This window comes from Acipenser ruthenus, chromosome 18, assembly GCF_902713425.1.
Source record: "Acipenser ruthenus chromosome 18, fAciRut3.2 maternal haplotype, whole genome shotgun sequence".
NCBI lineage: Eukaryota > Metazoa > Chordata > Actinopteri > Acipenseriformes > Acipenseridae > Acipenser > Acipenser ruthenus.
In genome coordinates, this window is record NC_081206.1 from 4,781,643 (window position 1) to 4,794,900 (window position 13,258).

Here is a 13,258-nt window from a genome sequence, read left to right on the forward strand (position 1 = left end):
CGGGACAGTTTCATTCATTGCGGGCGGGCGGGGGGGGGGGGGCAGGACAGGAAGTGAGGTAAATCACGAAACACTCTCCATAACAACCTTATCTACCGAAAAGGATTGCTTGCTCTCTCTTTTGCTGTTGTTGTTTCAATCTTCAGAAATAAAAGAAGACATCGTGTCTAGTACTAGTTTACATATATTCAAAATCCGCTGTGTAAATAGTGCACCATATATTATTACACGGATTTTAAAATGCTATTGGTTAGGTTATTGCACAGTGCCGTGCGTGTGTGATACATTGAAACAAAGTTTTTAAAAAAGCAACAACATTCTAAAATCAATTCCCGTATCCCTGTTTTTGGGGGTAATAAATACAACCAGTATGGACGTATTTAAAGGAGTCGGTGCTGCTGTAACAAATCACAAAGAAAGAGCATCGCTTATTGGACTCACGTGCGCCTGTGCGGCATCTTACAAAAGGCAGATGCAATTGTAAGCCACTGTACCGCACCTTCGTGTTTTGCAATGCACCCCTAGCACGCTACTTACCTTGTGGGCATGGAAATAAGGCTCCCATTGCATAGCGGGGGTTTTACTATGAGTTTAATAAGGAACACACAAGCGTGTTGCATATACACTGCGGTCGATCAAGCTCATATTAAACCCTGGAATGGGTGAAACTGTTATGTAATATGATGCTTATTCCCATCCCTGCTTGGACTACTTTGTAAACACTTTAATAAATATCAGTCTGTGTTTAAATCATTCAAAGCAGACTTAAAAAGCCACATAAGGCTGTGTGAAATTGGCCCATTTTTTGCTCAAGGGAAATGTGTTCCTTTTTTGAACAGCAGAGGGTGCTGTTGTCTACTAAGTTATACGCCAAGGTGAAGGCTGCTTCCCTTGTATATTGCACTTTTGGTGTTGTAGACATGCTGCTATTAAATTTGCATCACAATCCCTGTAATGGTGTTTAAAAGGTGGGTGCAGCACGGCAGACTGTGCAATACACACTTTTGTCTTTAATTAGGCTGACGTGTTAGTTGATGCAAATTGGGGTTGCTTTGTAATGCAGATTGCTGGTAACCTCTAGAAATGGTTTTCTTTCTAGCAACCATATAGGCAACTAAATGAGTGAGACCCTGTACTCGAACCCTGACTGCTGGATCCACAGAAGACAAGTCATTCACTTCCACTTCCTGGATGCATGCTAACTAGACATATCTTTCTGTACTTGCTTCACCAGAACCCAGGCATTGTTGGGTTACCAGTCTGCTTATATTACCCCTAGCCCCCCTTCTGAATCCATAAGTGAAGGACAGTGCATTAGGCAAAGACCTTCCCACCCAGGTCAGTCAGGTTTGTGCATTCACTCGTGTGACTTGATGCCACCAAGGACCACAATGAAATGTAGTACTTTAACTGACCAGCCGAGGCCTCTGTATACTTGAAAGTGAACATTCTGTGGATAATTATTGATACTGTAGGTACCACACGTCACAGTGATAAAATCCTCATGAGATAATGTTGCATCCCTTTACATTTTAAAAGCACACTTGTGGCCGCAGTGCCTGAAGGATCCTGTGTTTGGCATAGAGGTACCCTATCAATCTGGGTACTTTGGTAAATGAGGATAATAACAATTGATCTGTAGGCTGTCACAGATTTCAAATTGAATCACTAATTATGGAAACCAAACTATGCTTGTAAAAAGAAAAAGAGCTATATATTTTAACTTAACATCAGTATGACCTCGTTTGATGAAGCTCAGTTACGACATGAAGTTTGTTTTCAAAACATGATTGTATTCGGCTGCTTTTCCACTGAGTATCAAAACGGAGATTATGATTTTAATATACTTTTATAATATAACTTTTATTTTCTACAATTCAGTGTCATGCACACATAAAGAACTAAACACTACAAATCAAAGATGAATACTTTACCAATAAAACAAGTACCATACAAAACAATATGCTCAATAAAAGCTCATTTAAATACATCTCATACATACATACATACATACATACATACATGCATGCATGCATACAAGCATGTAGGATTCATAGTGTATTACTGTATTTCCTTTCCTCAGCTTTACGTGAGAGAGGGAGTTCAGTTGACTCACACTGACATTGCTAATGAATTACACTTAACTAAATATTGTTTTAAATAAAGGCATGACCTATGACCCCTGATATCATAAACCCATGTGGTATTTTAATCATTTTTTTTCTGACCCTGTGACTTTTTAGGGTGGAATAATTTGGCTTCAGTTACATTGAGTCGCAACTTTTGTTTATTTTTAAAACGGCCAAGCATTCTCAATGTTGTCCATTATTGAAAGATAACTATCTATATTCCTTTTTAAAAACGTATTTAATCTTTAAGGAATGTAAGCAGAGGTTTAAAAGAAAATAAACATTCAAACACTAGTTCAATCTTATAGTTAGACAGCTGTGGTGGAATGGAACCCCCCCCCCCCCCCCCCCCGTCTCTTAGACATCGACAGCATTTTATTTTTGCTACTAAATTATTACATTGCATTATTCAAACGCTATATTTATATTCTGGGTTTAAGTAAAGGGCACTTTGATGCCAGTCTCTTCTGCTTTTTGCTGTATTTAGTTTTATTCCCTCATTACTGACTAATATGTAAGCTATTTAAGAAAGGCACTTGAGAGTGTATTTGAGGAGCATTCAAGATCCTCCATGCACACACACCAACGCCGGTCCGATGTCCTCCCAGAAATTGGTAGCTGATCATTATGTGATTTCTGCTAATAACTAGTGGCCTCATTATTGTGTCTAATGATAATGATTATGTTGGAAAAGTGAGATGTAATTAATCATTAAAGGATACTTGCTGAATTCTGCTTAAATGCTTGTTGTGGGCTCTCCAGAAATGCATACATACCGGTAATTTAGTCTCCTTACAGACCAAGTTTAACCAATTCAGACAACACGGGCAATGTCTCTCTTGTTGGTTTAATGAATATCAATTTGTGTTTAAACCATTCTAAACAGACTTTTAAAAAGTCTCAGTAAAGCTGTGAAATGGGACCAATTTTGCTCAAGGGAAATGTGATCCCTATAGGAGTAATACGCCACAGTGCCATGCGTGTGTGATACATTGCATTGACGTTTCCCTTAAGGAACCCCAAGCTAAATAAGCAAGTTAAGCCAGTAACATGACATGCCCCCCATGAAACAACTTATGAAATAGTTAGTATGTTAGTTACTGTGACTCTTATCCACAGCACATACAAAGTTTCATCAAAATCGGACAAGTTGTTTCCGAGATATAGCTTTCAATTATACAATAATCCTTTCAATACAGCTGAAGTAGCAGGAGCTGCACAGAGGATTAATGGTCAGAAAAGGTGTGTTTGTGTGTGTGTATTGGGGAGGGTGAAGCTGGGGGTGGAGGAGATGCACTTTGCCCTAATGCATGTGTGTGCAAATGTCCATGCAAATGAGCCAGACCGTCAGTTCACAGCTATTTTGAAAACCTTCTTCATTACACGACGATCTGGACTGTAGTCTTCAATGAAGGCTATATCCAGGAAAACTAATAAATAAAAACAAACCCAAATTTCTGCTAATGTCAGTTGTTCCTCCGTCCCAGTAGAGGGCCAGTGAACCACAGTACGCTGGACGAGCATGGAAAAAAGAATGGGAAATTATTTTTCTCTAATCTCATGCGAGACAGTGTGGAGATCGAATTACACATCCTGCCGGTGACTGGGGGGAGGGAGTGTTTGAGTCACAGGGGTGTGGAAACAGTGCATTTGCTGCGTTCAGACTATTGCCAGCACAGCTAGACTTGCAATAGAGAAAACTCTCACGTAAGTTTTACTCGGACAATGTGAGGAAAATGAGTGAGACGAGGTAAGAAATTTCACCTTGAACGTTATTGTTATTGTTATTGTTAATATTATTCATGGATCTGTGTTCTAAACATAACTTTGGGACAGTACAACTTCTGGAAAAGTTTTTTTGGGGAAACAGAATGCATAAAAAATCTAAATACACTTAAATACAGTGGAAGATACACTAGTCGTATCCACTGCTTGTGGAAAATTCATGAGATTTGAACAGCTACTGTAATTTACTGTATTTTTAATGTTTGCAAGTTGTTTTATATGATCGCTGTGTTTAAATGTGCTCTCGACCGACACATGTTTATTGATCCATTTATCCGCTTTGCTTTTTGTTTATTGTAGTAATTGTTTTAACTCCCCAAGAAAGTTTGTAAATAGTTTTTTTAAAAAAACAAACAAACATTAAAATGGTTAAATATAATCGGCATTAAAATTAGTACAGTATTGGTATTTTTATTGCGTTGGTGTTAATTAAATAGATATTTTTAATTTTAATGGTGATATTTCCACAAACATAGTCTCCAAAAAGACGCAGCCTTTTAATATTATTTATGACTTTTCCTTTTTAAAGAGAAAATATACTGATAGTCAACGTCTTGTAGGTTTGTGCAACAGGCATTGATTTAAGTTTGCTTTGCTGCAGAAATCTGTTGCGTTGACCGTGGCATTAATATGCAGATAAAACAACCACGATGGTCGAATCTCCGTATTGTTTTCTGATCATTCATATGCCCTTGGAGGAAATATGAGGCAACATTGCAATTTGTGTACGTTTTAGATGGCGTGTCAATAACGACCTGCAACTGGGCATGGCAGGTCACGATTGGCATGTTATTAGACAGATGTAGTGTAGTTAAGTTTTATTTCAGCGTTTGTTAAGCATTCCACGCTCTGCTTGCCTAGGTGTCAATTTGTAACTACCTGTACGGCATGTTGGCGAGACATTTACTCCTGTGATTTACAGTACGTGTCTGAATGTTTGGTTGCTGCCCGCAGGCTGTTGTAGCAGCGGTGTGATTTGACACATTAGTCATATTTCTAAAGTGTCACAGGACACACTATTGTGTTTTTGATCTACTGTGTTTCAATGGATGGCCCCCACGACTACTGTATGCCGCCTCTGTGCTCAACTGTATTGATTAGTGTAGGTGACTAGGCAAACAGTCAACAGAAACAAAGTCCAATAGAAAATATATGTGCTTTTTAAGGAAGTTGGTCGTCATAGCTCATAGATTTTGGTTTACTGTTGTATTTAATTAAAAATCATAATTATTTCTATTGTATAACAAAAACAAAGATCAAAATTCTGTTAAAAGAAAAAAAATACTCTTTAGTTTTCATGCACTGAAAGTAAGTGTATCCTATAGGTTTTCCTGTGCAAGCATTGGGTAAACAGACTTTTTATTCCCATAGACCATATTTCTTGTGGCTTTGGAAAGGCTTTTTGGTTGCGGTTCATTTTTAATTACCAGTTTCCTTTTCTGAATCTACAGAGACTAAACAACAAATGTGCTTGTCTTAGAACTAAGCCCAAGATTTTTTTAATGTGCCGTTAATAGTCCTTGTTCCATATGCTGACCTGTGTGGCTTTTTTTAGGGGGCTGCTTTTTGTGGCAATGCTAATTTATTATTATTATTATTTTAATTGCTAGAGAGAAAGCCCAGCTGGATACATTAAATCTACATTTGATCGCGTTCTTTATACCTTTCACTTTTATAGGGTATAAACCAACACCAATTAAACCTGCACCTTTTTACATGTGCTTGAGTCAAGCAGTGGTGCTCCAAGTTTTAAAATCCCTTTTTGTCCCTCTTAGCGCTAGCAGTAATCTCACTTCCCTCCCCTTTCTTGTGTTCACAGTAGATTCAAGGTTCTGCTTCTTTCTGTTAATAAAGGTAACAAGAGAAAATCAAACGGTTTTCAAAACCCTGGTTAGCACTTGGTTAAAGACATTACCCACTTGGGTTTGTCTGTAAACTGTGGCTAGTTGATCTCTATTAAAACTGGAATGCCTCAAACTGCAATGCAAAGGGAGTCTCATTTCCTTCAGGCCACTTGGCGTGCATTATCAGGAGCATATGGAAATGCACACCAGTGAACCACAGTTTGCCGTCAGAGGTATAGGAAACATTCTGCAGCAGAAAATGGACAGGTGGCTTTAGCCCCAGAATGCAGCAACATCTGCTTTTACAAGCGCCCCTCCCTCTGGCTATTGCAGTATTAGATTTTGCTTACTCACTCGCCTAATGTTACATAGGCTGGCTTATCACGTTAAGACCTAGCCGGGATCTCGGATCTCACAAGCCTGCGTGTGAAATGAAATGCTAAATGGCACACAGCTTTCCTTGCCCTTGGAAATAAGTCTGCAGGAAGGAAAAGCCCCTGTGATTAATTGTGCCCTCCGAACGAAGTTGAGTGGTCTGCACTAGACTTTCGATCAGGAGTTTGTTGCTAGCCTGGTTGGTGGTAGCAGGCTGCCGCACAGCCCTGGGTTTTTAAAGTGATGTTAGTAGCAGCCCTGTCTGTGTAACATTTCGTTTCCCTGTAGTCAGGTTTCTTGCTTGCTTCTAAATATGTATTGATCGGACCCTCACAATTGATCCTAGCTAGTGTTGCTTTGACTAATTACAAAGTTTTGTCAGCGCTGCCTGACTCGGGAGACTGTTTCGGTGGGAAGCTATGATCCTTGAGGTGCTGTGAATTATTTATAGCAAACAGTAATCAGACGCACGATTCGTCTTGCATAATGATTGTCATGCTGTTAAAAGACGTGCTTTTTAAAAGCTTGCAGTATTGACTGTGGGGGTGGGGGTAAGGTGTAATATCTAGATCTGTGTTGTAGTTAGTGCAAGTTTGACTTCCTGATTGATTGCTTTATTGTCACTTGTTGCATTGCTGTTTATCCATAGTGGTAACAAAGAAATCTTCATAGCTGGCTTCTTCCGTAGGTAGACAGGCATGTGTACTGTTCTGTACTAGCCAATTGACTAGCTCCCTGTGGGATCCTTTCCTAAAAATAGAAAACGTCACATGACCCTGTATGCTAATTTAGACTTTTCCTGTTTTCTCTTGCAAAGTCTGCTCTGGAGCAAAAGTTTTGAATTATAAATCAGTGTAGATTTTTATTCTTCCCCTATGTGATCTGTGCATTGTATTTCAAATGTGGTCCTGGGCAAGCTAGGCAGCAAACACTTGAGAGGTTATAATCTAGACATTCACAAAGAGCCCAGAATCCCAAAACGTTCAGCCTCATTGACTTCATTAGATCCAGGAAATTGTGTACATCTCGTTCACTTTACGCTTGAAGGGAGTTGAATCCAGTTGTGCTGAAAACTCTAAAACCAGAGGGGACATGACCCCATGAATAGAAGGGCTTAATACTGGCAACTATTGCTGTGCAGCCCTCCATTTTCTCTCTGATCTTATTGTTCTGAGACCCCTGCCAGGTTACATTAAACCAATCTTTGTGCAATCTGCTCTTGTGGAGTTTTCTTTTTAAATAAACCAGGATCATTTGGAAACATTGCTGCGAACCAGAATGCCAAAGGCTTCCTCCGCAGGGAGTGCCCAGTCTTTACCAACACCAGATTTTTGTGCCAGATACTTCTCCTGGACTAAGAGCCTGTGGAATTTGTCATTAGCTGCTTTACATTCTGCTAGCCCTTCATTCCTATCTATTCGCCGGTGTCTGTTTGCTGGGTCACTCTGTCCATTAGACAAGAGATTTTTATATAACCAAACTAAAGCACATCCACCAAACAGGTAGGCCTGTTGAAGTGGGGTGAAAGAAAATGCCGTTTCCACGGAAACAGACAGTGTGGCGATTGATTGACGTACTGCAGGCAAAGGCCATGATTCATTACTTGGCAGCCTTTGGAGTGAGTGTTGTCTAAACATAAAACAATACTGGTGTGGTATGAACCTCCCATCCGTCTTTCTACAGGAATCAGGAACCCCTGTTTTGAAGCGTCAGTGATTCTGTAGAGATCGGTGTATGTCCTGTACAGTACAGCAGTAACAAGCTCAGGATTGTTTTTGTCATTCCTTATTGTCCTGAGTAGTATTTTACCAGGCTGTTTTAATTAGAGTTCAGGTGCACGGCTGGTGCCTTGTTCCTAGTGCCCATCTTGAGCAAGGCAGAGAACTGATCTCTTGGTCTGCCTTACTCAAGAAGGACACTGGTGTCTGCGTGAATCCTCTCTCTGTGTGTCGAGTGCATTGGATTTTCAGGTTTGCCTCATTAACGAAAGTCTGTCCTTCATGAACCATTGACTCTGAAGGGTAGTGTAGGTCATCTGGTGGTTTACATCTAGAGGCCTGCCTGCAGGCAGTGTTGGTAACGCATTGCATTACCATATCAAGTAATCAGGTTACTGATTTCCCAGTATGATTTAATCCTTTAGAAAAAAGAAAAGGTGATGATTCCATTTTAGGTTTTGCTCATGTGTTTTAAATAAATATAAAGGAATGATTTCAGTGGGACGAATGCTCAATGTACAACAGTGTACACTAGTGCTCTATCATTTTCGTTATGATCTGTATAAGAAGGTCCTTCTTTGACACTCCACTGCATAGCAGACTTGGATTAAATAGGTTTAAAACCATGGAGTTTAAGCTGATCTGAATGAGAACTGAGCCAGGGCTGGGCTTTTGGGTAGCCTGCCTGCATTGTGGAGGGTTACTGTAAGCTAGCGACAGCAGGCTGGTTTTGAAGTAAGAATTTCCCTATGAAGATCCTCCCTTTGAATCAATATCAGCAATGCAAAACTTTAATTCTCTACAGCCTATTTGTTTCTTTTTCTATTCATCCTGCTGCTGATACCAGATCTTTGCAGCCAGGGTGGGACTGCAGCACAAGCAGGGTCCAATTAGTTATTGATCAAATACAGTGTGCTTGTGTCCAGAGCAGGTGAACCTCAGATAAAAAACAACCAAGGCTATTGACTTCTGTAACCCTGGAATGATGTTAGTTATTCAACCTTAAAGTGTTGTGTGTGTGTGCGTGTGTGTCGCTGCACGTGTAGTGGCAGCGGTCATGCTCAATATCAGACTGTGTGAAGGGGATTGTGCAAGCCACTGCATACTGATTATTTTGGTGTGATAGGGAACGGTTTAATTGACTATGCCTCTTGACCTTTCCACCCTGCGTAGTTTGGTAACATCACATGCTTTCTGTTTCCCACTCACACACCTGTCTGTTTCTGTCAGCCACACACCAAAAACAACTGAGCTTGTTTGTTCTCTCTCTCTCTCTCTCTGTTTGCTACAGCCTGAAGACTTGTTGTATTTGCAAGCAGCAGGATAAAACCTCCTTGTTATTGTTACCCTTCATAGAGACTTTCCTCCTGTTTCTCTGCTGGCTGCAAACAATTCTCTGAATGCCATTTTATTTTGCTTCCATGTGTGTGATTTCTTTATAAGATTACATTATTTTGCGTAAACGGTTTACATTTTATCTCCGCCATCTCTCATCATTATAATTATTATTTTTTTTAAATATATACAGTTTGCATTCGGAGAGGCTTCTCTTACATAGCACTTACATTTTCTAAGGAATGTATTTATTTTGCAAGTCCCTTTCCTCCACCGTTCATGTGGACCCAGCAGTCGGATAGGAGGAGAGTTCTGTCTGCGCAGTACAGCGGCAGGCTGGAATGACCCTCTTCCTTCCTGTCATTCGCAGCTCCGTGGCCTTTCAGATTCCTGTAACGATGGGCCGTGTATAAAAGCCCTTTTGTACCAGCGATCAGGGCCGCTGCAGTGTCCTGTTTGTCAGCGCTGTTTAAACAAAGGCAGATTTTATTCACATTTTAACATTGCCAGGGTTTCAAGTAGCTAACTGGCCTGAGCCTTAGAGGACAGAATTGGCCACAATTAAAAAAATGCTCCAGTGTTTTAAGAAGACTATAAACAATGGGTGGCTCTCAAGCAGCAGACCATAGCTCTCATCCGAAACCTTAAATAGAAAGTGCTGAGCACAGAAGTTGTCATGTAGGAAATGCCAGCTGTTTGGATGCTGCGTACATGCATGACCCTTCACCCATGGAACTGGGTTTCAAATCTGGTTTAGGCCCAGAACTGAATAGCCTAGGGTTTAGTAGGGTGGTCCGACAGCGAAGTTATTGAGCTGCATTGCTGGAGTTGACTGCCTTGTTGTCCTTGAGTTTATGGTTCATTCTTGGTGAGTTTCTGCTTCTCTGCTCTGAGGGGCCTCTCCCAGTTATGATGCCTGTCTTTATTTTCATCCCTGCCTTCATTTACATAACAGTTACTAATCACTTTATGGAAATCACTGGATAATTTGCATGCTGGCACACTGTTCAGATGAGTCTGGCTGTCTTATTCCGTGAACTGGCAGGCCTTCATATTCAGCCCAAAGATCTGGGTACAATGGTGGCAGTTAGACTCCCATTGCATAGCAGTTTGATCCATTCCTGGTTTTGCTCTGAGTTTAACAAACACACTTGAGCGCGTTACTTAAACACTGGGGCAAGTCAAGCACATATTAAAATCAGCAATGTGTGAAACTGCTATGCAATAGGAGTCTCATTTCCATCTCTGTGGACTGTGGAGGTGCCTGGTCCCAGTTTCTTTACAGGGTGTTGGACCCAGACTGTGCTTGATGGTACCTGACCTCCTTCCCTGTTTACCTTTCAAAGCAGGACTATAAAGGGGTACAGTAGCTGGAAAAGTTCAACATTATTACATGTGAAGACTTAAGATATCTCTATTTTAATTTTTATCTTGTTTAGTATATACTAAAATGTGCTTGACCTACAGTACTGTATAAGTGCACACAAACAGTACAATGAGAAGGACTGCAAGCTGAATTTCAAGTGAGTGTGCTTTGCCTTGGGCCACTTGAGAGGAGGTGGTTTTTCTGATCCAGACACTTTGATCAAAGGCAACCTACATGACTAACCATGAGCTCAAGCCATTACTCAGGCCTGCTGCATTTGTAATTCACAGTTTTAAAGCTGGTGTACCTTATCTTCAATGGGTGTTTGACAAGGAATTCACCTTCTCTGGATGACATGAGGAAGGGCAGGGGTTGATAAGAACTTGATAAAGTTGTTCTAAGTGTTCTAGAGCCTGCAGTTGAATATGAAAGCTGACCGGAGGTAAAGCTCTACAACGGAACAAAGAAAAAAGTTCCAACTTCCGAAATTCTAAATGTCCTGGACACTCCTTGGGGGGAGAGAGAGTATAGAAATGCCTTTAATTAATCCAGTACAATACATGAGGGTTAAAAGTCACTTCAACATCATTCGGTTTGGATAGTGTATATTAAAGGCTTGCTAAGCAACAATAGCTACGGCTCTGAGAATAACAAACAAACAAAAAACACATTCAAGTAAGTGTCTCATTGAGCTTGTATACGGTAGTATGAGAGATTAACGTTGTTTTTAAACACAACTTTCATCCACAGAAGAGGATAACATTTAGATTGATTTAGAAACTATAATCAAGAAACGACACTGTCCAATAGGCTTTGTTTTGTTATTTTTTAATTTGAAATTGTCGAACTGAAACTTATTTAAAAAAAATGTAGATTACCAACAGTAACTTAAACAGACACTTTTCAGTTCTGATACTTCAAAGTGCATCTTGAATCAAACCAGGCTGCCCGACAGCAGTCCTGTCCTTTTCAGTTGGTGGTTTTGCAGAGGATCTCTCCAGGGTCAGACCGATTTGAAAGGGGGCTGCAGCAGCTTTAAAGGAACCTGCCGGCTTAAAGGTTACCTTAGCTGAGAAGAACAGATGAGTGCTGGCTGCCCTGCTGCGCGCTGTGGTGATAGGATTGCTGGCACCAGCCCCATAGCTTCTGGACACTCGCCAGATTCCTGTACAAGCTCCATGGCGGATACACAAGTCACACTTAATAATGTGTGACAGTTTGTCCTTTGCAGAATAAAGCCTGCATTTGTTCACGCTGTTACAATTTCTCTATTTGTCCGAATGGACGCTGACAGCTACAGCCTCTAAAGATCTGAATTCTGGGAAATATAAAAACTGATCTGTATGAATACCAAAACACTGCCATCTTTTGTTTTGGAAGACTTAGTAGTCTTCTCTTACTCTATGCTATATTCTCATAGTCCTTCTTTCCTCTGAGCCCTTGCCCTCCCAGACACAGAAATGCATGGTTTAACCTTACGTATGATGCATCTTTTTTGCGATTGTTGACGAGAGGTTTTGGCCAAGCGATCAAACCAGCGTTGCATTGCATGCAGTTTGCGCAGCACAGCAAAAATTGTTCGCAATTTCAGCAGAATGGACATAAGCTTTATTTATTACTGAAAGATCAACATACAGTGCAGTCTGATGGCAACGAAAAGATTGTAGGTACATCTTAAACTAGTGCTACTGTACAGAAGTTTTTCTCTCTTGCTTATATGGTAACCTGACGGGGTAACAGTTTTTTAATTTTTTAAAATCTTTTTAGCCTTAAGGAATTTCTTTACTTGAACATTGTATTGACATTACTGTTTCTTCAGCTAATTCATAATGAAAGCAATATCTGAATATTCCAACATGGGAAAGCGCATGTTAGTCTGAGCATTGTTTCACATTTAGTGTTAAAGAAATGGGCTGTCTGTCTGGACCGCCAGATGACATGTATTTTAGACCCAAGCACAATATAAGGTTTGGAGTAAGAGGCATGGCAGCGACAGCGTCAGTGTTGGCAACCACTGGAAGACAATGAAGGGCACGTCACGGAACACAAACATGAGGAAGGACCAAAAAAGCCTGAGAGCTGTCTAGACTTAACTGCTGGTTTTTAAGGATCATCAGACAATTCCCTTGCGGCACAGCTGCACCATCAACAGACAAGTGCTTCCTTGAAAACGGCTTGAATTTCACGATGATCCGATTGAAGAACGAGAGGGCTGTAGAGACCAGGGGAAGACTGCAGTCTTTTAGAAGGGCAGTAATTGCTGTAAATTGTGACCTCCTTGACTCCTCTCTTTTTTGAGGTATTTCAAATCCTCTAAGTGCTTTCTCTGGGCTTTGTACTCTAATTTAGTCCTCTGTGAAAGGAGAGTGGTGAATTTCCAAAGAGACTGTGTGTGTCCTGGGCTGGGATGTAAGGTACTACAGTCTTATGTTATGAATCCCTTCTAGTGGTGCTCCTTACAATGCACTGTCATACAATACAACATAATTTTGTGGATCACAGTGGAACTAACTTGACTGTTCCTTTCCATTCCATTCTATTCCAGTCCAGGAACATTCCAACCAGGTCCTTCAGTAATTCATTTGAACCTGGGACGTTCAATTAGGATCCTGGTTGTAAAAATGTTCACAACATTGTTTCCCTAAACATACCAAATTATTACCGGTCGAAAAACAATACATTTAGCTTACTCTGGACTCTTTATCA

At 40.5% G+C, this 13,258-nt stretch overlaps 1 protein-coding gene across 2 annotated transcripts in view; it reads left to right on the top strand.

The window, feature by feature from the left end:
• Window positions 1-3,403: 3,403 nt before the first annotated feature.
• LOC131698586 (rho GTPase-activating protein 39-like) overlaps window positions 3,404-13,258 on the top strand; it is a 46,846-nt gene continuing 36,991 nt past the window's right edge. The window contains exon 1 of one of the 2 annotated variants that reach the window (XM_058990924.1): window positions 3,404-3,879. In XM_058990924.1, the coding sequence (XP_058846907.1) occupies window positions 3,866-3,879 (14 nt within the window). In that variant the 5' untranslated portion in view covers window positions 3,404-3,865. The remainder of the gene's footprint in view (window positions 3,880-13,258) is intronic. The other variant, XM_058990925.1, reaches the window with a different exon arrangement.